This window comes from Spermophilus citellus, assembly GCF_964194105.1.
Source record: "Spermophilus citellus genome assembly, chromosome: 7".
Lineage (NCBI taxonomy): Eukaryota > Metazoa > Chordata > Mammalia > Rodentia > Sciuridae > Spermophilus > Spermophilus citellus.
In genome coordinates, this window is record NC_138188.1 from 153,958,321 (window position 1) to 153,983,100 (window position 24,780).

Below are 24,780 nucleotides of genomic sequence, written 5' to 3' on the forward strand. Positions count from 1 at the left end.
TTGTTTAAGGAATAATAACAGGAAAAAGTCTGTCCATATTCAGTACAGGTGTGATATTTTCCATCCATGATTGGTTGAATTGTGGACGTACAACTGTGGATACGGCCTGACTGTCCTGTCCGGGCATTGGTAATCCTTGGACTTGGGGAAAGAGCTGCGCCTGGACCCCCAGGTAGCTGAGTTGCCCTCTGTTCCCTGTATTCCAGAAGTAAGGCGAGGATGACTAATGTCAGACTGCCTCTGCCTGAAGTGAAGTATTTGGAAAGTTTGAGAAAAGAGAGGTTTTGTAAAAACTAAGAGATCTGATATTTAAGTGGAGCCTTCACCATCCATGAAGCTTCCCATTGACCTGCCTAAATAGTTTGTGAGGAGCCTCCTAAAGAAGACCGTTTATGGGCTGGGGCTGGGGCTCAGTGGTAGAGCACCTGCCTTGCATGTGTGAGGCACTAGGTTCGATCCTCAGCACCACGCAAAAATAAATAAATATTTGTGTCCATTTACAACTAAAAAATTTTAAAAATAAAAAGAACACCATTGGTGAGCCTCTTGTCTTTTGTGGTTGAGTGTTATGAGCATTTCTAATGTATGTTATTGTGGAATCAGTTTTAATGATTCCAAGTGGCTCCTGTTATCACCCCCTTGCATGGTTCCCAACAAGTATTTAAGTATAAGAGGGAAAAAGCTCATTCTGTCCTTGGCTCCATGGAGGAAAGGATTTTAAAAGTCAAGGCTGGCGACAGTTCCCTGCTGGACTGACCTCACTACATTCTGTATTAATTTCCTGGGGCCACTGTGAGAAAAGTCCAACAGATGAGGGGTATGGTTGGGCTTAAGGCCGTGGAGATGGTGGAGACGTTTGCTCACCGTTTTGAAGGCCAGAAGTAGGAAATCAAGCTGCGCTCCCTCTGAACCTAGAGGGAGGCTTTTTGTCTGGTTTCTAGGGGTGGCCTGTGTGTGTAGTAGCCTTTGGCTGCCTTCGGTGTTAGCTACTGGGGGTGGTTTGCATATGTTCCTTGGAACTCACGTGCTGGAAAATTAGTCCCCAGTGCACAGTACTGAGAGGTGGGACTCCAGGTGTTCAGTCATGGGGCTCCACCCATGAATGGATGATGCTGTTCACATGGGACCCGGGTGGTTAGCAGCGGGATGAGGCCCTCTGTCTGTCTTCTGCACGCATCTGCTGGCCCTTCTGATTTTCTGCCATGTTATGACATAGTACAAGGCCCTCACCAGAAGCCAGGCAGAAGCCAGCTCCTTGCTCTTGGATTTCTCTAGGAACCACGAGCTAAATAAATTTCTTCCCTTTCTAAATTACGCAGTGTATTACAGCAACAGAAAGACCCTCGTCACTCTGTCTCCGATCGAGACCCTCGTCACTCTGTCTCCGCCTCCATCTGCACGCGGCCTTTCCTCTGTCTGTCTGTGTCTCCTCCAGCCACATCAGACTAGGGGTCCACCTAAATGACCTCTCTTAACTGATTATATCTGCAACCCTATTTCCAAGTGAGGTCACATTTGGAGGTCCTGTGGTTAGGACTTGGACATATATGTTGGGGGGAACCCAGTTCATCTCACAGTATGCTCTAAATCCAATCCGTTGTCCTTACCCCTGAGCATTCCATCTCCCCATTTCCCTCTTGGCCGTTTTCTGCTTCTCCAGGCCACACTGGCTCACTTCCTCCATCCTCCCCAGGCCTCTGGGAGTTCCACCTCTGGCTCTCTTTGGATTTCTCTCCTGTTGCTCAGTGACTCTGCCATTCACCCTCTCCCCTAGTTCCTCGTGGCAGAATCCATCCCATCTAGAACAAACCTTTGTCATTCCACAGTCCCGCCAAGAAAACCATGACCAGTTCCCTGATAATCGACAGAGCAAAGTCTGAATGGAGTCCTGTGTCCGGGGCTCCTGAGGCAGTGCCTGTGCTACTTCAGAGTTTCTCCCCCAGCGCTGTTGGCTTGGGGCCGGCGAGGTGGGTTCTCCGCTCTCTGTGGGGACCCGTGGCTGCCTCTGCTCTCTGCTGTGCCTTTCCAGCCCTGTCTGCTGAAATGCCATGTGTGCCACAGAGCCTGTCCCCATCCGCCCAGCCTGGAGCACTTTGTCCGTCTCCTTGCTCTGCCTCCTGCATCCCCCCTCGCGTTCGTTCCTCGTGGCATCTGGGCATTAAGGAGTGTTGTTGACTTCCTCACTAAATTATAGGATTGGTTAGGGTAGAACCAGTCTCAGTGATTAAAACAAACAAGCAAAACAACCACAATGATCCAGAGCACGACGGTGCGGTGCCTGTCATGATTTCTCACCGACAGTGGCTACATAGCCAATCTTGGGGTAGGAAGATCTATGTGGAAGCTCTGGCTGCACTTTTGAGGTTTCATCATGGTCCAAGGGTTTCCTCTTTGAGTTTGCCTCTCATAATAAGGCCCTCCTGAGCCCTGCATGCACAGGGCAAAGTCAGTCCAGGGGTTATTGTGGTTTATTTTTTAACTTCCTGATGGCCTGGATGCAGAGGGGTTGGAAAGAATTTCCCAGACAGGTTTCAGGACAGACCAGCTGCCATAATTCTCAAGTGCTGTATTAGATTCCAGGCACTGCCATTAACAATGCACCAACACTCGGGTGGCTTAGAACAACAGAAATGTACAGTCACACAGTTCTGGAGCCTCTGAAGGTGCAGGGAAGCATCCGTCCTAGGCCCCTCTCCCGGCTTCCCATGGTTCCTCGATGTGGCAGCAGAACTTCAGGCTTTCCAGAGTACTCCCTGTGCATCAGCATCTAAATTTCCTCTTTTTGTAAGGACACCAGTCATCCTGGATTAGGCTCCACCCTAATGACCTCATCTTCACTAATTGTCTGCAGTAACCCTGTTTGCAGATATAGTTACATTCTGAGGCCCTGGGGGCTGTACTTCAACAGGAGCTCTTTCAGGAGACACTGTTGAACCCATGGCAAGTACTGGCCAGGGCTCTCCTGAGGGTCTGGGAGTGTCTGCTGGGTGATTTGTGCAGTGCCGCAGTCTGGCTGGGCACAAAATAACCGAGCCAGCACAAAAACCTTGTAGATTCAAACAGCAACTCTTTATTCCCGAACTCTCACTGACACTCTACCCACACTTCCCTGGAACACACTGCCTCCACCGGGCTCCCCGCGCCCGCGAGAACTCAACGGGAACTCCAAAGGAGCGGGCGCCTGAGGCAGCAGGATCTGCCCTAAACCTGGAGCCGCCCTATTCCCAGTAGGATCCACCCTAAACCCGGAGCCACCCTAATCCCTGAGTAGTGTCACCTTTCAACCCCAAATGCCATGCGGCATTCCTACTTGGCTATGGCTTTCAGCAGTGCAGGTCACTGAAGTTCCTCAGGTCAGAGGGATACTCCCTTGGAGGTGAGGGGAAGGGGGTGACCATCTCCATCCACCCATCCTCTGCTCCTTGAGAAGACAACTTGGGGATTATATATCTGGCTGCTGGTACATAGCCGGGAGTTCTGGATGTGGAGGTCCCAGGCTGGTGACCAAGAGTGACAGGCCTGGACAGAGGGTATAGGCAGTGGTCAGCCTGTTCTTCCAGCAGCCGAGAATAGCAGGCCCTCTTGGAAGGAGACTTCAGGATCTCAGACTTAAGGACTGAGCATCAGACACATCTGTCTTAGCTAACGTCTAAGTTTGTCAGTTGCCCTTTTCTGTGGGCCCTGACCCATCCAAGCTGTCTCTTCCTCTGTAAACCAAGTTCTGATAACGAGTGACTAAAACAGATAGCAGAGGTTATCTCGTAGGATGTAGTGTATATAGGTTTGGGAATTATGCTTTTGAAGATAGTGCTGTTTTTCCCTGCTTACACTGAATTATCCGATGTAACTACCTACAATGACCTAGGGCCCCTGGGATGTCCAGCTCAGGCCTGACCCAGATCCGATCACACTGCTAGATGTCAAGAATCAGCTTGGCCATGCGTTGAGAGTCAAATTCAGGCCCAGTCATGTCCCAACTGGGCGACCCTCGGGCAAGTTTCTTGCTCTGTGTAAACAAAAGAGGGAAAGTACTAGAATCTTCAGTAGATGGCATAGAGTTGACGTGAGACACATAAAATGGGTCTTGCTTGTCAAATGCTTGCTAAGTGGGACCAGTCTCAATTTGAGCTTTACAGGGTATGATGAGTGTGGCCCCAATGTGCTTCTTTTTGTTTTCATGCTATGTGGTTGACAAAGAAGTGTCCAAATCAATGTTATGCCCATTGACAGCTCCACCAGATAAGTTAGACCAATTTGAATACATTCATTCCTCGGTATTCATGAAGCATGGGTTCTAGGACCTCCCCAGCCCCAGTGGATACCAAAGTCTGTGGATGCTCACGTCTTTGATGTCAAATGGCATAGGATTTGCATATAATCTACACACACCCTCCCTTATACTTTAGATTATCCCTAGATTACTCAAAATACCTAATACAATGTCAATGCTCTATAAGTAATTATTGTATTGTATTATTGGGAGATAAAGACAAAGAAAACAAAGTTTCTACATGTTCAGTGCAGAGCAGCTGTAGTTTAACTACAGAGGATGTGAATGAGACTCTGAGCCAGGGATGGGACTCAATGGTGGGAGACCACAGCAGGGAGTGGCTGCATGTCATTCTCATGGGTTTATTGTAGTGCTTGGTGTGTAGAGATTTCAAGTTTTGCTTTTTGGAACTTTCTAGAATCCTCCCCACCCCTACCAACACACATAGTATTTTCTATCTCAAATTGGTTTACTATTTGGAGGTGGAATCCAGGGATATGAAGGACTATTTACAAAGTTTAAGTTATATTGCTTGATTGGTTCATTGATCTGTACCATGGATGGTGCTTAATTATATTGTTTATGCGATGATGAAAATAAAAATGTGTTCAGTATCATGGGATCCATACTACTGATCCATTTTTTAAAAAATCATATAAATCAAAGTACCTAATTTTTCTTTCTTTCTTTCTTTTTTTGATGGAGAGGGAGAGGTTGGATTTGCAACCAGTACATCTTGTTGGGAAAAGTATAAACGGCAGCCGTACCCCAGAGAAAAAACCCCAACATGGCGCCTAAGGACTTCTTCTTCCTACCTTCTTCTTCTCTGCAGTGATGCGAAAAGTTCCCGCCCTTGTGAACTCTCCCGCCGGCGCCAATTTCAAATCTCGCTGGCGGGGAACCTTAGCCCAATGAGAACTAATTCCTGGGCGAGGGAGCTGATATCTGGAAGAACTTGCCAATAAACGGGTGGCCTGCCATTTATCTAAGCCCTAGCATCTCCCCTTTAGTTCTATATAAGCACACAGCTTTTTGCAATAAAATTGGAATTCTCCCGGCGAAATGTCTTTGCGTGGGGAATTCTTTCACATCTTATTTCCCATGAAAGCAACATTAAAATCTTTCCAACCTTATTTTGACATAACAAAGCTCCACTAATTGTGATGAAAGAAACGGATAACTGATGCTTGACCCAAATTCGCAGAGTGGGACCCAATAGGATAGGAGATCACAGACTGAGAAGAAAAACTCTAATCACAGCTATTCCTCCACTAAGAATTTTTTTTAAAAAAAAATCTCAGAATTTAAAATGTGTTTTCATAGTTGGTGATCACATTCTTTTAAATGGGAAACATCCCTTTGAAGTCTGTGATAGTCTACTTTCTTGAAATGATTCTTTCATCGGACTTGACTATATACATATTCATGTTGTTGTCTGTTTTTATTTCATATCATTTTACTAGTTTTTTAACCATCGGAATAGTTTTAAAAAGTTTTCTAAGTACTGAAAATACTATTGAGTTGAAATTAATTCTTGCCCACTCAGGTTAGTTTATTCTTGAAAAAAAAATTACCTTTATAGGGAGGTGGTTGATTAAATGTTGAATTAGAAATCTAACATTTTAAAAAGAGTTCTGAACATTAATATCTTGGATAGAATTCAATGTATTTCAGTCTCGGAGTAGCCATGGTGCCTTGTGTGACGCGCTATGTGAGTCCCCAGACCTCCATTAGATAAAGCTTGCCCCTCCCGTTATTGGGGAAAAAAACACCCCCAAACCAACCAACCAAACAACACTAAAAGCATCTAACACTAACAGCATCACTAAAAGCACTAGTCCTTCCTAAAATGGTCACGTTTTCAGAGGGATTGTTCCATTCTGCCTGTTCAATGAGATGAGATTCAGAGGTGTTTGGAGAATGTAAGTGCACTGTTTCAAGTTAATCTTCCTAAAACATTCTCAGATTGTATCTAATAGGATGAACAATATTGGTTTAACATGGTTGGTTTCCCTCTTTTTGTTTTCTGTTAGCTGATTTAGGTGATGTTAGTCTTAAGTCATCTACCATTTAAGAAAACTAAACAAAGTCAGTTGAAAAAAAATTGCTTATCTGGTTGCTTATTTGGGTGGAGACTATGCATTTCTCATTCAATGGTTTCCTTACTGAACTTACTGAAAGGGTTTTAAAGGCCTCTTTATGGGATTTGGTACTAGTTTTTTTTTTTTTTTTAACTGCTTTAATGGTTAAAATTGTTTCTTCCTCTTATCAGCTTGTGTCTGTCCAGTATTCAAATCATGGCCATACACCAATGAATTGCCTTTTAATGTTCAAATGTGAAATCCAAGATGCTTTTCGACATGGATTTGTTTTAAGGAAATCTCCTTTTGGGGTCTCTTCTTTTGGCCCCTTTCAGTGTCTTTATGTTTTTACTAAATTTTGTATGGTAAAGAGTAAAAAGGGCATTTATCTGATGTTTCCTAAACTTTGAGCATCACTAAAAGCAGCTGATTAAAGGAAAACTCATGTATGAAGGCAAATTAAAAGTCGGTGGCTTCCTTTTTCAAAGATGAGCTGGAAGCATACTTGTGCAGAGTTAAGATACAAAAGATACATTTATTTGTGGAAAAGTTAATAACTTAAAATAGTAAGTTTGTTGAAATTCACAAGCTGGGAAAATGTGGGACAGAAAAGCCCCGGGTGTTGTGTTTGCTTGGAGATTTCTTGACAACTCGTTGGAGCTGAGTTTGCTCAAGTCACTTGACTTTCTGTAGGCGCTTGGGCTTCTGTCCTGTAGAATCTGTTGCTTCCTTTGTTATCACTAAAGTCATTGATAAGTTTAACTGGAGGTTGTGGGCTGAGTTGTGTCTACCACCCCCACAAATTCATACCTTGAAGTCCTAACCCTGAGAACCACAAGATGTGACTGTATTTGGAGATAGGCTCTTGAAAGAATTAAGTAAATTTAAATGAAGTTGTGAGATTGGGCCCTGATCCCATGATGGGTGTCTTCATAAGAGGAAATCTGGGTCAGACACACACAGAAGTCCATGTGACAGCGTGGCCAGAAGATGCTACAAGCCAAGGAGAGAGGCTTCAGAAGAAACCAACTCCGTTGGCATCTTGTTCTCAGACACTCTGCCTTCAGAGTTGTGGAACCGTGGATTTCTGTGCGTTTAGCCACTCAGTGTGTGCACCTTTGTCATGGCGGCCCTAGCCACCGAATACATGGGAGATATTAATGAAAGTGACCGAAAGAGCAACCTGGGTTAAAGGGAGAAAAAGGAATCAGGGCCTGAGTGGGGATCTCAGGCATTCTCCCCCTCCCCCCCCCCCCAGCCCCTGCCCTGGCCCTGTGCACACACAAGTGCAAGCACATGCCCACCTCCCACTGAGTGCCTTTGTTATCTGCTTGTGCATTCCATGCTCTTCCTGAGAGCCATTATCTGCAGAGCTTCTGAATTCCCATCAAGCAGAAAGGAGGCCCGGAGGATTCATGGAGTCCTTGCAGGAACACACATTCTGCTTTATTCAGACTGACACAATAAAGGCACATGAATAAATCAGAGCTGAGTGGAAAAAAGGCCTAGTTTTCCCTTTCTGATGAACACAGCATGGAGGCTGGCCCTGACACTGAGCGTGGGATTTAGGTGGAGGGGAGGGAATTCTCCTGTTCCTGTGACATAGTGGAGCACCTGCAGAGGTGTGCTGAGGACCGCCTGTGAATGGCAGCCAGTGGCTCAGGACTGGGGGTCAGGCGCCATGGGAAGGACTCCTGTGCTCAGTGTAGTGCACAGCTGTTATTCCAGCTTTCCTTTTCTGGAGCCACCACGTCTGTCCCTCCTCGGGGGTTTTTGTCCGTCCAGCCTCGCAGCACCACCTCCCTTCCTTTCCTCCTTCCCTTTCCTCCTCCTCTCTCTTTCTTTCCTTCCTTCCCTCTTAGCACCATCTGCTGATACCCACGGTATCATGATCCCACTGTGCTGTCAGAAGGTCCCCGTGTGCTAAGCGCCTTGTGTGATTCACCTTGGCTGCCATTTTTAATCCCCAGGTTGCTGATGAACAACCTGAGGTTTGATTGAGGTGAAGTTTCTTGGTAGGGATTTCTCAGCACTGGAACTCTGAAGGCAGGTGGGTTCTAAAAGACATGATTTAATTTTTGCTACAAACGTGTGTAGCAACGTCACATGGCTTTGCCTGATGAGAATATGGAGCACATCTTCATTTTTTTACTGGACTTTTTAAGTTGAGTGCGAGGTCTTAGGCAGGTAGTGTGCTGGGTCCCAGCACTTAGGGGGTAAGTGATCTGGATAAAGCCATGTGGCTAGAGCTTAGCTCTCTACTTACATTCACTTCTTGCCACAGGTGGCTGTTGAAAACTTGGAGTATGCCTATATGTAAAAGATGTGGGCTTGGGGATGCAGCTCAGTTGTAGGACACTTGCCTAATGTGTGCTCAGTCCTGGGTTTGATCCCTAGCACTGGGGAAAAAAAAATTTGCTGCAGGTATATAAATGCACATCAAACTTCAAAGACCTAGTACGAAAAAGAGCTTATAAAATCACATGCTGAGATGATCATGTTTTGGATAAATTAGGTTACAGAAAATATGTTAATTGACTTCATCTGTTTCTCTTTACCTTTATTATGTGGCTACTAGAAAATGTAAAATTATATATGTGGCAGGCATATTTTGGTCAGACAGCACTGGACATGTGGCTGAGCTATGATTTTAATATATATATATATATATATATATATATATATATATATTTTTTTTTTTTTTTTTGGTACTCGGGATTGAACTCAGGAACACTCAACCACTGAGCCACATTTCCAGCCCTATTTTATATTTTATTTAGAGACAGGGTCTCACTGAGTTGCTTAGTGCCTCGCTTTTGCTGAGGCTGCCTTTCAACTTGCCATCTTCCTGTCTCAGCCTCCTGAGTTGCTGATATTATAGGCTTTGCACCACGGTGCCTAGCCATGATTTCAATCTTTTTTTTTTTTTTTTAATACTTTATTTTTTAGTTGTAGTTGCACACAATACCTTTATTTTATTTATTTTTATGTGGTGCTGAGGATCGAACCCAGGGTCTCGCACATGCTAGGCGAGCGCTCTACCGCTGAGCCACATCCCCAGCCCCGTGATTTCAGTCTTAATCCAAATGTTGTACCTGGAACTCCAGGAGCTTCTCATGAATCATTCTGATGGAGGAACGCTGGGTTGCTCAGAGCTGATAGTGATTCCTCCTGATCAGTAATTGACTCCCTGGTTCTGGGCCGGAGGTGAAGCAGAACATCATGGCGGAGGGTGTGAAGGAGGAAAACAGCCCAGGACATGGCAGGCAGGAGGCAGAGAGCGCTCCCCTAAACAAGGAAAAAATATATACCCCAAAGGCACACCTCCAAGGATCTACCTCCTCCAATCACACCCTATATGTCTACAGTTACCACCCAGTTAATCCAAATAGGTGGATTAATCCACAGATTAAAAACTCTTGGAATCTAATCATTTCACCTCTGAACATTCTTGTGTGTCCCACAGTTAGCTTTTGGGGGACACCTCATATCTAAACCATAACAGGGTACATTGAAATTTGGTGTGGTGTTATAACAAGGTGAGCCTAGTTAACACTACTGAAATTGCTGAAGATGGTAACTTTTATGTTATGCATTTTTTTTAACTGCAGTAAAAAAAGTAAAAAAAAAAAGAAAACTCATGATGAACAGAAATGTAAGGAGTGTCTTCTGGGAGTCATATAAAAGCATTTAAAGAATGATAAGGGTTTGACCAATAGCAACAGGTCTAAAGTAAAAATGGATAGAATATAAGGTAATCAGAATAAAATCTGTTTCCAGAACAAGAAAAATGGAGGGGGAGGGGAGAGGGCCTGGAGCCAGATCATGAAGGACATTTATGTCTCATCAAGGAATCTGGCCTTCAGATTTGCTAGCACCAGTTGGTGCTATGACTATCCTTAGGAAGAAACCCTGGGGCCTTGACTTGAGAGGGAAGGGAGAGGGGAGAGGGCTACCTGGAGAGACAGGCTATGAGGAGGGGAGGGGACGAGGTACCAGGTGGGGATGGCAAGGCCTGAACTGCAGGTGGGTAGGGAGGGCTGGGGTGTGGGCTGCCTGCTTGGGGTGTGTGTCCCCCACACAGTGGGGCCGCCTCTCTGAGTTCACTGTGGCTGGTGGGGGGCAGTCATGCAAAGCCAACCCCTTATCTTTTGGATTCCTTGCCTCTGTGTGCTTTTAGATTATGTAAGTCGGTGCTTCCTGTCCCTTGTCACTGACTGACTTTGGAGAATTAGAAATGGGGCCCAGTTGGGAAAAAGTGGCGCAGAAAGAGCTGCTGGAGGAGCAAATGGGAATTTGAGAGATTTGTTCTGATTTTTAGCTAATACATTAATCAGTTGGCTTCAGAGACCAAGCGTGGTGGAGACTTCCTAACATGAATTACACAGGGTCTCTGGAAACTTGAAATCTGTTGTCTTCTGGGCCTTTTGCACTATTCCAAAAGCCAAAGAAAAAGGAGGTTTGCATTGCTGTTTTAATTAGTACCTCATCTTCCATTGAGATTACTGAGTTTTGGTGAACTCTGATCAGGAAGCAATTTGGGTTTTACTTGGCCTCAATTTTTCCTTCTGGATGGTGAATTCCTGTTGTCGACGACAAAGGAAGTAACATGTTGTATCCGAGTCATCGCGGGCTTTCTGGTAAGAGTTCCAGCGACCTGCAGACTGCCCTGGGATGTCAACCCAGCTCCCACCTGCTCCCTTTCACATTCTCTCCTCTCCTGCAGGAACGGAATCGGAATCCTAGTTTCCCACCAGCAGGATGTGTTTCCAGGGTGATTTGTTGAGTGACTTGGAGCTGGAGCGGGGCAGGCCCAGAGTGTCCCTGGGAAAGTGGTTTCAGAACTCCACAGGGTGGGCGTGGGAGGGTCTCCCAGTCCTGCCCCGAGAGCCGGCTTTACCCAGCACCAGGTTATGTCAATGTGGACAAGATGGGTCCTAATCAGCTCTGTGATTTCAACTGGGGAAGAAAGCCTTTTTCCCTTCTTTTCCAAAAATGGGGAAAGGATACTTTCTCCCTTCCTCATTTACAGAAGGAGAGATTTGAGCTCTCAGCAGGAAGGTGGCCCGTGGGGAACCAGGGGTCAGAAACAGATGAGCTTGACTATATAAATAGCAGCAATTAATGAGTCCCTATAACAGACAGCCCTGTGTGTTTGCTGTCTACCATCGTTTCTCTGCGAATCGGAGCAACACGGAAATTAATTATGAAGCCAGCAAAGGATATTTTCTGCTTCCTGTTAAATAAGTATCATCCACACAGGGGCACGTTCCACCCCGATGCTTTTGCACACATCTTCTTTGGAAGAAGGCGTGAAACCGATTTATTTTCAAAACGTCCCACCGGGTCACGCTAATTAGCACAGTTTTCAGCCCTTTTACACTGAACTCGGGCTTAGGCTGCAGCGAAGAGCCCTTGGTCTCTTGCATTTTCTTCCTGGCACTGGGGGCTTCCCTTTTGCCCACCCTGCCCAATCCATTTCACCCAGCCTCGTCAACCAGATTTTCCTGTTTATAATGAGATTTGCTAAGCAAGCTATACGAATAACTTGGTTAGTCTGCTCAGGCTGCTGTAACAAGATACCCGAGACTCTGCCGTTGTAAACCACAGGAGTTTATTTATTTTCTCACAGTCTGGAGGCTCAAGTCCCAGATCAAGATGCCAGCAGGCTTGCTGTCTCCTGAGGCCCCTCTTTGTCCTGCATGTATTCATCTTCTTGCTGTGTCCTGGCATGGCCTTATCTCTGCGTGCACACCACTGGTGACTCTCTTCATATAAAGTCACCCATCCTATTGGATGGAGGACTCACTCTGACGTGACCTTAATTAAGACCTTATTTAACCTTAGTTCTTTTCAGATGCTTTTTTTCGAATACATTCACGTTGAGGGTTAGGAGTTTGACCTATAAATTTGGTAGGGGATATAACTCAGCCCAGACAAGTTCTAGTTAATAGAATCTATTTTTAATCCAAGTATACTCGGATTCTTTCATTCATTTAAGAAATATTCCTTGTGCGGTGCTGTTCAGGACGCCACGCACACCATCAGTAAAGAGGACAGGACCATCCCTTCCTTCCTGGGGTCAGAAAGACCCCCACATCCAGTCATGGAGTTCTGAAGGATCTTAGAGGTGCTAAGTGACTCTGGGAAAAGAGACTAGTGATAGACCCAACCTGATCTTTTATTAAAATTGGGAGCCATCTTGCCACAAAGCCATGAAAAGCTAATTTCTGCTTTACTATAAATTACTGCAAATTCTGAACCTGCTTGGAATGCCTGCCCGTGCCTTGAACTCAACCATGCCTGGCTCTCTGACCAGATAGCAGCCCTCTCTGAAACTTTAGTGACACCTCATAAATATTGGCCTTCCCTAGCCAGACAACGACCCTCTCTGAGGCTCTAATGGTCTTCATAAATTCTGATGTTGGGGCCAGAAAAAAAAAAGTAAACTACCATTAGTGTGATGCTTGTCAGAGTTCTGTTATCTGTAACCCCCCTTTTGTGTAACTTTCTGGGCTATAAAGCTGGGCTGTAGGAAAGGTGGGGCGGCTGTCTTGATCCCGCCGTTTTGGGAGGGAGAGGCAGCCCGGCCGGTCGAAATAATAAGCTTGCTTTAATTTGATTTTAATTGGAGTCAGTGGTCTTTTCTTGCGTCCTGGTCTAACACTAGAACCAGGGGACTGTGAGCGCAGGTTGTGTGGTTGGAAGTAGGGCCTGGGAAGCCTCTGAGAGGGGATATTTCCACGAAGTCTTGCAGGTGAGTGACAGTGTGTGGCTGGGGCTCCAGGTGGCAATGCACCTGTGTCACCCGAGGGCCAGTGAGGAGGTCATCAGGGAAAGCTGGAGGGGAGGAGGACAGAAACAGTGAGGGGGATCAGACAGCATCTTCAGGACTTTGGCTCTTGGGTGTGTTTTCATGGATCTGGGGAGTTTTCCTGCCCTCCTAGATTAGCTGCTCTGGAGAAGGTGGCAGATGGCTCAGACAAGTTTGGGAGGGAGAAAGCGTATCTGGCAAGAGCTCCACCCAGATTTAGCCGTTGGAGTGGGAGGGACTTTAGAGGGGCAGGAGGGGTTAAGGGTGAAGAATGAGGGTCCCTTGGCCATGAGACCCAGGGTCCCCCAACAGCCTGCTTTAACATGGGCGATGTAAGCTCTCCCCTAACCCCCAGCTCTTAGCCATGTCTTTAGGAAGTGAGAAACAGTTGAAAGGCTTGAACTTGGCAGCGATTTAAATTTCTTTCTCAGCTCAGACTCACCCAGAGCCATGCAGGCTCCTCTTATCCACTTTCTAGCATTGGTATTTAGCCAATGGCTGCTGTCCAGTCTAGTGTGGAACCCCCCAGACACCCACATAATTGGGGAAGAGCAGGAGTGGAGCCATCCATCTGTCCATCCATCCATCCATCCATCCATGCACATATCCATCCATCACCCTTCCTCTCTTCCTCCACCCTCCTTCCTCTCCTCTTCCCTTCAGCTGTATGCATTGGCTCTGTCATTATCCAGAGCGCGTTCACTGAGCTCCATCTCTGTCCTGACACGGCCAGGCACTGGGCATCTGAGGGTGAGCCACCTTTTGGAATATCACAAGGACTGGTGCCAGAGGGGAGTCTGGAAGTGTGTTCTAGGGAAAGAATAAATGCCTTGAAGGGCGAGAAGGACTGAATCCAACAGGCCTGACCCCAGAGTCCGAGTGGGGTGGGGTGGGGGTCTGGAGTGGGGAGAAATCTGTGCTGTGAAAGAAAAGTCCTTACTATAATCTGGTGAGGGATGGGGAAGAACAGAAGAGGGTAAGAGGATTGTGGATGCTGGGGTGGGCCAAACGGTCGTAAGGCTCTCTCAGAAAGTAAACTCTGCATTACAGTGACTCACTGGCTCAATCCATGTCCACGGGTGGCATTGACATTTGAGCGTTTCAGAGGTGGAAGGGAATCTTTGGTCTACCTATCTTGTGTTCCAGGAAGCTGAGGACTTAAGTAGGCAGAGATGTCCAGGAACTTACACTGACCCCCTGGGGGACTGGTAGCTTTTTCTACTTGGTCACTCATTCCTTCCCTCCCTCTTTGCTCTTGACCTGCTAGGTGCTGGGAGGCCAGATGCAATTCCTGCCTTTTGGAAAGTACAGGGGAGGGTGTCACAAACAGCCACGTGTGGGTGATGGATGTGACAGTGGGGGAGGACTTGCAGGGGGAAGCAACATGTAACCCGAGGCCAGAGAGAAGGAGTGGGAGTTGGGAGCCCTTGTGGAAGGGAATTCCAGGCAGGGGTGGGTGGGAGTCAGAGGACAATAGAGGGCTATAACCCAGGTCTGTGCAGCAGTCAGGAAGGAACAGGAGAGGGGTGGTTAGGAGGTGGAGGGGACAGGGGCGACCCGGGATGGGGTGGTAGAGGAGAGGAGGGGTTGGGGTTGAGGAGGGCAGCACGTTGGACCCACCTGAGCATGCCCTTCCTGCGGCCCTTGTGAGGCATAGGGGGACATGGCCACAGGTGTGAGCAGGACAGGTGTTTGATGGTGTTGGGAGTCAGGGCAGTGGAGGAGGTGGACATGCACCTCCCTGATGGGAGGAGGGGAGAGGCCTGGGACAGACCTACCAGGCTGTTGTGCCATGTTGCTTTGCTGGGACACCCTGGACTTGCTGCAATGGGGACAGCAGGATGAGGTCGGGAGTGGAATCATGACGTCTGACCCCAGCCCTCAGTGAGCGATGGCCAGCCCCTTGTTCCCGTTCCTGTAGGTAATCCTATAGAATCATAAGATGCTTGGATGGTCCATTAGTTCTGCTTGGTAAGACTATAGAGTATCTTAAATAGCAGGCATTTGTTTTCTTGTGGTCCTGGAGGCTGGGTGTCTGAGATCCAGGTGCTGGAAGGGCTGGTTTTTCCTGAGACCCCTTTCCTTAGCATTCAAGTGGCCATCTTCTAGCTGGATTAGGACCCACCTTTAGCACATAATGTACATTAATTGCTTCTTTAAAGGCCCTATCTCCAAATACAGTCACATTTGGGGTTAGAGCTTCAATAGATGCATTTTAAAGGAGACACAATTTATTTGAAAAGAAATAGTAATCTTGAACCACTACAAAGAATCAGAATCATCCCCCACAAATGGTCCTGAAGAGCCATGTGTTTTCCTAGCACATACTTGTTACCTAGAACAGAATTGGGTGTACTTTAAGTGCTTAATAAAAGTTTGTTGAAGAAGGGGGGAGATTATTTTCAGTTTAGCACACACTAGTCATTAAGAAACCAAAGTGTTCTGGAAAGAAAGCTCTTTTTTTGGCTCCTTTCCATGTAGAAAAAAAAATTCAGTTGAGCAGGACCTCCCATTCCCTGTGCATTTTGATTATTTAAAACATTATGGTATAAAAGGGCTTTGATGAAGGATGAGCTTTCTAAAGTGCAGCATACATTGTATAATGCGTAAAACATGCATGTGTATTTTTGAGATATTAAAAAGGAGTCTCTTTGATCAGTACTTTTTTCTTCCTCTCCGTCATACAGAAGGTTCATTTTACGTCTGACTTTTCCTTTTGGAGATTGGACACATTGACAATTCTCGGTGTGGCTCAGAGTAATGAATTTTAAAGGCAAGGAAGGGTGATTCAGGGCGAAAGGATGAATCTAAAATCCTGTTAACTCGGATCCTGTGTAGACAGTCTCCCCTAAGTCAATATTTAAAGAAGATGGGAGACTGGACGGATAGGAGACCACTGTTGTGGGATTTAAATGTACTTTTACTCCAGAGTAAAAAATAAAACCACTGGAATGTGGTTCAGGTTCTTGTTTCATATGCTACAACTGTGAGTCAAGGAAATGTACCAGTTTTCCTCAGCTGACTCAAGCTTGGATGCCTTTCCACCCTCTGTACAGGTTGATTCATTGCAAGTACAAAAGTAATGACAATAATGGCATCCATTTAAGGCGCACTTACCATGTGCCAGACCCTGTACTCAGAGCTTTATGTGCATCGTCTTGGGGACCAGTTGGTTTATGGGAGTGTGTGCCAGTACTGCTTCCCGGGGATTTTGTGTGTTCCTCATTCTTTTCTCCTAGTGTGTGACAAAGCCTTGGAGCATGAATCCGATTGTTTTCCTCTGGCCCCTGTCCTCGTGGATTGGGGCCCCTGTGCATCCTTTCTTCCTCCTCTCTTGGTAGAGCGATGCTCCCATTCCATCCCGTCTGCTCCTTCCTCTGGGTTGTGACATCTCTCATATCTTTTATTTCTCCACCCTGTGGCTGCTGCCTAGTGATGGAGTTCTACTCCTTTTTTTTTTTTTAAGCTTTGGAGGATTTCCATTTCTTTCTTATGAGCTTAGCCAATTTATTTAAAAGTTGATTTTGCTGGTTTTATTCATCTTTGGAAGGCTTTTTTTTTTTTTTTTTTTTTTTTTTTTTGATGGAGAAAGGGGCACCATGGTGGACAGTTGCCATATTATGAGACATCCTATTCCTTAATTAATGAACGAAGTTGATGAATAATCTGTTGTTTTCTCCTGTCACATGTCAGAACCATGCAAGACATTGCTACTTAGTTTGTTGGGCGTTTGGGGGCAATCTTGAAAACAGATTCCACTGTAGAATTCTGGGAGGCTTTGTAGCTTGGATCCATTGAAGAGCCAGAGTTATAATTTCACAGGAAATTGTTCTGCCAGGTGTGCACAGGATGGCATTGAGGCTTAGACATTGCCCTGAGCCCCTTCCCTCTGGTACACACACACTCACACCCACCAGACCAGACTGGAGTTCCTAGACAGCATTGCCCGTGACCGTCCCCCACCACGTCAGGGAATCGGCAGAGCTGGTATCAACCACAGGTGTTCTCTCTCCTGTTGTCTGAAACATGCTAAACTTGCTTATTTTACTGCCATTTGAGAGCAGATTTATTTTTCCTTTTAAAAACTCTCCTGTGCATAGCCTATTTTAGTCCCCTTGTTGTACTCGGCTTTTACCCTGATAGAATCAGTGTTGGACCTGTGTTGCCTGCAAACCTGATTGCTGTCAAATTAAATTCCTTGTCTCCCTTGGCCGGCCATTGATGGCCTTTTCCTTAGTTTCCCACTTATCCCTCCCCCTCCCCCCCCCCACTTTCAGTTGTTGTAGATGAAGCTGATAAGCGGTGCTGTGTCATCAGAGTGGCCTTGTGTTTTTACCGGGTATGTAGAGGTGGATGGAAACAAGTAGGTGCCCAACTGGTTCTTGACAATGGAGAGGGAGCTTAGGCGACACCTCCTCCCAGGGGGAGTGGCTGCCAGTTCAGGGTTTTCCCTGGGGGCCTCTCGACCAGTAGAACTTGGGACCTGGATATCAAATGATGGTGGGGCCCATGCCTGGTATGTTAGTTTCTTGGGACAGCTGTGGCATATTACCATCAACTTGGTGGCATAATTACTCTCTCAGGGTCTGGAGTCAGGAAGTCCAAAATCACCTCATTGGGCCAAAACCAAGATGTGCACAGGACCATGCTCTGCGGAGACTTCAGGGGGACGTAGACTTTGCCCTCTCAGCTTCCAGCGGCAACTGGCATTTCTAGGCTTGTGGCCACACCAGTCTTTGTCTCTGTCTTCAAATGGCCTTCTCCTCTATTTGTACAAAATCTCCCTCTGCCTCTATTTTGTAAGGACCCTTGTGAGGACATGTAGAACCCACCCGGGGAATCCAATTTAATCTTATCTGGAAGTCCTTTACTGAAACCCACATCTGCAAGACCTCTTTTCCCAAATAAAGTCCCACTGATAGGTTCCAGGGATTAGCACTTCCTATCTTTGGATGGCCATTATTCAACCTAGTACAGGCAATTAACGAGCTAAATAAATTATCCTGACAATAATTGTGTGCTCTGTTAAAAAAGGTGGATTGTATTCCCACCTGGTGTAGTACTTTGTAAGATTTCATTGCCAAGGGGTGTAATTTTTAAAACGTTGCAACACAGAGTCAAGCAGAGACAGAACTTAATTGTACTCTTCAGCATCTTTCTCTCCACCCCCCTAAGATGATGGCAAAATATACTTGTGTGTGGGGGGGGGGCTACAGGAAGAAGTGAAGTTTATAAGGCTTCTTTTATCTAGCATTCATGCAGCGAGTTGGGGCCCATCTGCAGCTGGAGTGTAACTTTAACTTCTGTGGGCTGGAAGTGTTGGCCTCGGGGACTTGGGATGTTGCAGGTGCCCCTCTGAGTGGTGCATGCAGAGAGGGGCTCCCTAGCTAATTTGTTTCCCTCTGCTGATTGTCCTTGGCCTTGGCTGTTTTTAGGTCTTTGGATTAAGGGCCTGAGGTTCCCTATTAAGATGAAACTTTGTTCTCCAGAAGAGATAACAGGCGAAGCTGTTGATAGCTGTTTTTGCTCTGTTGGATCCAAGCTGTTGGTCACCTATTGTGTACTGTGGCGAAAGGGGAGTGGGCCCCTGGGCCCTGTGTTAAAGTGGCTAGTGCTGTGCATCTTGAAATGCCTGTGTGCAGGGCAGTGGGCAAACAGGTGGCAAGAGGACCTGGAGAATGACGGACGTGTCCCGGGGGAGCACCAGACCCCCCCCCTGCAGACAACCTGGAGACCCAGTGAGTCCACGGTGGTGCTGACTGTGGAGAGGTGGGGTGCTCCTGGGGCCGCAGAGAGCCCTGAAGTGTTTCAGCCTGAAATCAGGTTCCAGGCCCACGGATTTCGAGGCAGAGGGCAGGGTGAGTTCAGGAGGCCAGGATGGGTCACCTAAAAGAGGAAGTACCTCGATGTGCTAGTCCAGGCTGATGGGTGGTGGCCAAACTTTATTAACTTATTTGACTTAAAGTTTGCCTCTGATTTGTACTTTTTTTTTTCCATTTTCTTTTTAAAAAGTCTATTTGACAGCTTTATCAAGATTTAATTAACAGGTAAAAGTGCATATATTTCCCGCGAGTCGTGTGATGCTTTGATATGTGTAGACATTGTGAAGTGGTTACCACAATCAAACTTATTAACATGACCTTCACCTCATATCATCATCATCATCATCATCATTTGTGTATGTGTGTTGAGAACATTTGAAACCTACTTTTTTAGCAGTATGAAGTATGCAATAGACACAGGGACCCTGGGCATCCCTGGATACAATAGCCCCAGAGTTCTCTTAGACATAGTGGCCCCGGGTGTCCCTTGAACAGAGACCCTGGGCATTCCTTAGACAGAATGGTCCTGGGGGTCCCTTTGACACAAGGGCCCTGGGCATCCCTTAGACACAGTGGCCCTGGGTTTCCCTTGAACACAGGGACCCTGGGTGTCCTTTGGACACAAGGGCCCTGGCTGTCCCTTGGATGCAGTGGCCCTGGGAGTCTCTTGGATGCAGGGTCCCTGAGGGTTCTTCGGACGCAGTGGCCCTGAGGGTCCCTTGGACGCAGTAGCCCTGGGCGTCCTTTGGATGCACTGACCCCAGCACGGAGAGGCAAGATGCCTAATCGACAGAAAGGAAGTGGCTATGGAGGAATTGACATTGTGTCAGTGGCTGGTCACATGGGAAAGGAACAGCAGGATGTCTTGGGCCTGGAGGATGAAGAGGTGATACCCCAAAAGGAGCAAGGAGAGTCGGGGTAGAAAAGACGTCTTCCCTCCCTGTCCTCCTCCTTCCCTGTGTCCCTGCCTCCCACCGTTTAGGATGACTTGCTGGTGGGGAAAACACGCCAGAGCAGCTTCCTATGGGAGGCTGAGCTGTGAGGCTGGTCCTGACTGGGCGTGGGTTTACCCTAGTGACTCACTAAGGGAGAGAGGTCAGGGTGGGAGGCCAGGGACAGCCGGGGGGTGCAGGGCTCAGAGAGGGCCAGGAGGCCAGAGCTGCATCCTTGGGCAGCACCTCCTGCTGCTGCCTAACCGCACCTGGAACTGGAAACCCGGGACAGAGTTAGGTGTTTCCAAAGTGGGCTGGAGTGGGGGGAACCAGACGCAGGGGGATGATGGAGAGTCCTGAGAAGTAGTGGGGACCTTTAGCTCCTGATACCCTCCCTGCAGACAGCGAAATTTGACATCAACCCTTTCCCGATCCTTCCAGGCTACCGTTCAAGTTTGCTTAAGTAAATTCCCTTCTCTCCTTTAATAAATGGGTCTTTTTTTCCCCCCTGATGATCTCTTTTTTCCCTTTGATGGCATTTAATTAATTAATCAATTCACATGTGCTAGGGATTGATCACAGGGCTGCGCTTGCTAGGCAGGTGTTCCCCGATGAGTGGGACCCCAGTCCTGATGGTTTGGGATCCAGTGTTTCTCCTGGTGTAGAGAAGTAGCTTGTGTTTCCCTAGAGATCCCGAGAGTAGTCGAGGAGTCTCCTTTGTCCGCAGCGTCTGTTAACACCCATGCTCTTGGTTTGTCCTCAGGTGGCCATAAAAGTCATCGATAAGAAGAGAGCTAAAAAGGACACCTATGTCACCAAAAATCTGCGGCGAGAGGGGCAGATCCAGCAGATGATTCGCCACCCCAACATCACGCAGCTCCTTGATATCTTAGAGACAGAAAACAGCTACTACCTGGTCATGGAGCTGTGCCCAGGCGGCAACCTGATGCACAAGATCTACGAGAAGAAGCGGCTGGAGGAGTCCGAGGCCCGCAGATACATCCGGCAGCTCATCTCTGCAGTGGAACACCTACACCGGGCTGGGGTGGTCCACAGGTGAGGTCCCTGAGGGGCTGAGATGGCTGAATCTGTGCTGAGTGGACGCTCCAAGAAATGCTAAGCGACCACATCCTGTTTTGCAATTTTTCTTCCATTGGATTGTTTTATGAGTTGAGTTCATGCCAGTGTGGGGGTTCAAAGAGAGTCCAAAGTCAGAGTACCTTTTCTTGTAGCCTGGCTCTGCCTTTGAATGGTTGTTTGACCTTGCACAAATTACTTAACGGCTCTGAACTTCAGTCTCTTCATCTGTAAAATGAAAATAATAATATTTCACTTTCCATTGATGTGGTGGTCAGTGAGTTCTTATGTAGAAAGAGCTTGAATGGTGTTCAGTGCACGGTTAGTACTGTATAAACGTTAGCTGCTGTTCTTGTCATTTATGAAGTCATGAAACCAACCGTAGAGGTGTCTGAAAGAAAACTCAGTGATAGATGATTTTTTAGCTAGGAAAAGGGCTTTCACGGTATTATTTGCTTTCAGATGGTAGCTGCTCGATAGTTGTCTTAGTCAACTGAATTGAATCACCAAATCATGGACTTGCCTTCGAAATCAAGGGGTGTTCCCCATAAATCAAACCAACCTTGCGAATAATTATGAAAATCGAACTTGCCTAGCCACCTTTTTTCCTCTGGGGAGGAGGCTTCCAAGAAAGTGAATGAAAACGATCTTGTGCTGCTGGTGGTGGGTGCAATCTTGTGCTGCTGCTGGTGGGTGCTTACGTTTAGTACGACAATAAAATAAATTTTAAAAAGTTAAAAAAGTTTCTAAGAAACTGTTGGCTCTACCCATAAATGCACAGTTCTTTCTTCATGGAATTAAAATCAATAATTACAATGATAATTGTAATTATTGAGAAAAATCAATAATCACATATAAATATAAAAAATCATGTTTAATTCTCATTTAAAAAGTCAGCTGATGGCATGAAGTATGCTTGCACACACATATTTGAATATTTTTAAATGGAGATACAACTCACATCCTCTAAGATCCACTTTATGAAAGTGTATAATCCAACTTTTTAGTGTATCCAGAGTTATTCAATCATTACCACAGTCTAATTTGGGAATAATTTTATTACCCCCACAAAGAAACACTGTTCCCATTAGGCACTCCCCATGCTTCCTTCTGCCATCTCTTGGCAACCATTAGTTGACTTTATGTCTCTATGGATCGGCCTATTCTGGATTTTTCATATAAATGGAATCATATAATATATGGTCTTTTGGGATTAAGGTCTTTTGCTTAGCATGATGATTTTTCAGATTCTGTCATATCAAGTATCAGTACTTCCTTCCTTTTTATGGCTGAATAACATTCCACCGTATGGATATACCACAGTTTGTGAATCTCTTCATCAACTGATGGACATTTGGGTCATTCCAGTTTTTGTGGCTGTTATGAATCATGCTTAGATGAGTGTTTATGGACAAGTTTTTGGGTGAACACATGTTTTCACTTCTCTTGTTTCTTTTGGAGAATTACATGCTTAGGGTGGAATTGCTGGGCCATACAACAACTCTCAGTTTTGCCTTTTGAGGAAACATGTATTTTTTAAAAAGTGCACATCTAAGCCGGGCACTCCTATAATCCCAGCGCCTCAGGAGGCTGAGGCAGGAGGATCAAAGCCAGCCTCCGCACTGGTGAGGCACTAAGCAACTCAGTGAGACCTTGTCTCTAAATAAAATACAAAATAGGGCTGGGGATGTGGCTCAGTGTTTGAGTGCCCCTGAGTTCAATCCCCAGTACCAAAAAAAAAAAAAAAAAAAAATTGAACATCTAATGGTACCTTCTCTCTGTCCAAAAGTCATTCATTTTCTGATCAGTGAGGAAAGCAGCTAGAGACCTTTATTTAAAAGAGCTCTCTGTAGGAGCTCTGTAGGAGCTTTGCAGATGGAGAGGGCTGTCTCCTCCTTGGGAGCCCTGGGGAGTCTAAACCCAGGGGCGCTGTGGGGATATCCATTGCTCGCGGCTTTCCCAGAGCCAGCCCTAGCCGGGCACTTCCTCCTCCCTGAGGTGCGAGACCCTCTTCACAGACATATTCTTAGTCTCCCAGGCTGTCATGCTATCATCATGCTTTATTACAAGTCTTTGTGTTTCTATCAGCGAGGCAGGGAACACTCAGAAACTGGAGGTGAAGAACACTATTTTTGGCTCTTCCCCACAATACCCTCTTGTGGCCTGTGGTGTCACGGCTCTGCCATTATCAGGAAAATGATGGTCGTGAGGGTGCCTGGCACTGTCTTTGTTTATTAAGATGACAAAGCCAGAAACCTCACGAGTGAATCAGCCTGGAATATTGACTCTGTGGGTCACAGCAGAAAATAGAAGCGGGGTGGAGCAGGGGGGCAAGTGGCAGAGCTTTCGGTGGGACTTGGGGTGTTTTTCCAAGGGTTCTGTGCTGTCAAAAATAAGATGAGAGAGGAGTTTCTCAGGATGTTGAGGACAGCAAAGCAAAACCAGGTGAAAGCCGGCATTGCACTCTGGTTTTCTCCCGCAGGAAATTCTCAACAACCCTTTTAAAGTAATTTTAACAAAATCCAATCCTTCTCAGTGCAATTACTGTCAGAATGTCAAAGGAATGAATTTAATCATGTTTTGATAGCAAAGACAGGACGCTTTTTCTTTCATCTCCAGCTTCTCCTTCTTACTCTCTCTCCTTGGAAATATATTCATAATCCAATAATGGCGAGGGCTCAGATCTTTCAAAGTTAGAAGAGATTGGAATCTAGATAAATATAGATTTAGGAGGATTTCTTTGCTTTTCTCTGTAGAAATCATGTTAATGTGTGTATAGCACCTGGACATAGGTGATCAGGTAGCTGAGACATTGCATTAAAATATTTTCATAGGATACATTCATGGGTAGCTTCATCTGAAGATCTTGACTAGCGGAGATTGTGATTTGGCTGGCTGCTGGTATTTTTTTTTTTTTTTTTTTACTGTAGCCTTCTCCAGTGATGGAGAATTTTCTTTGTGCTGCAGAGGAGGAATGAATTTCATAAATTATTTTGAGGTTAGATTTTTCAAATGAATAAGAGAGCCTAGTATTTCAGAGAAACCCTGGAGTCCCTGGTGCGAAAATTTCTGAGCAAATAGATTGGATTAATTCAAAAGGAGCTAGAATGATTTTTTTTTGTTTTGTTTTGTTTTTTGCTTTTCCAGCGGCAGGGATGGAACCCAGGGCCTTGTGCATGCTAGGCAAATGCTCTCCAACTAAGCCACATCCCTAACCCCTTGGAATGAGTTTTTTCTGGCTACGTACATGCAGTCCCGTAAAGGGCTTTTGGTTCTGAGTGTTAGAGGATGCTTTAAAACTCAGTTCTTGATGAGGCTGACACTGTGTGTGCTGTTAGGTCCTAATCAGCCTAATACTGGCAGAGCCCTCATTTCTTCTGACATTAAATCTAAATATTTAATTATCTACCCAGAAGTTCTCAATATCGTTTATTTATTTTCTTTTTTAAAGAGAGAGTGAGAGAGGAGAGAGAGAGAATTTTTTAATATTTATTTTTTAGTTCTCGGCGGACACAACATCTTTGTTTGTATGTGGTGCTGAGGATCGAACCCGGGCCGCACGCATGCCAGGCGAGCGCGCTACCGCTTGAGCCACATCCCCAGCCCCTCAATATCGTTTAAAAGAGGCACATCTTTAAAAGTCACGTGACTATTACAGGTAGACTTGGAAACAAGGAAACTAAGCCATGTAAAGCAGATTCCCAGCTTTGCAGGAACCTGGACTTGTCTGGAGTCTGCATCTTTTGCTTCTGTGGGGCTCTTAGGAACTTTCACACGAGCGTGG

The 24,780-nt window shown here is 46.1% G+C and overlaps 1 protein-coding gene across 1 annotated transcript in view; it reads left to right on the forward strand.

Annotated features, from left to right (window-relative positions):
• The window catches only part of HUNK (hormonally up-regulated Neu-associated kinase), a 100,359-nt gene that overhangs the window by 19,589 nt on the left and 55,990 nt on the right, over nt 1–24,780 (forward strand). Inside the window, exon 2 of the mRNA XM_081302283.1 lies at nt 20,683–20,975. Coding sequence (XP_081158409.1) covers nt 20,683–20,975 — 293 coding nt within the window. The remainder of the gene's footprint in view (nt 1–20,682; nt 20,976–24,780) is intronic.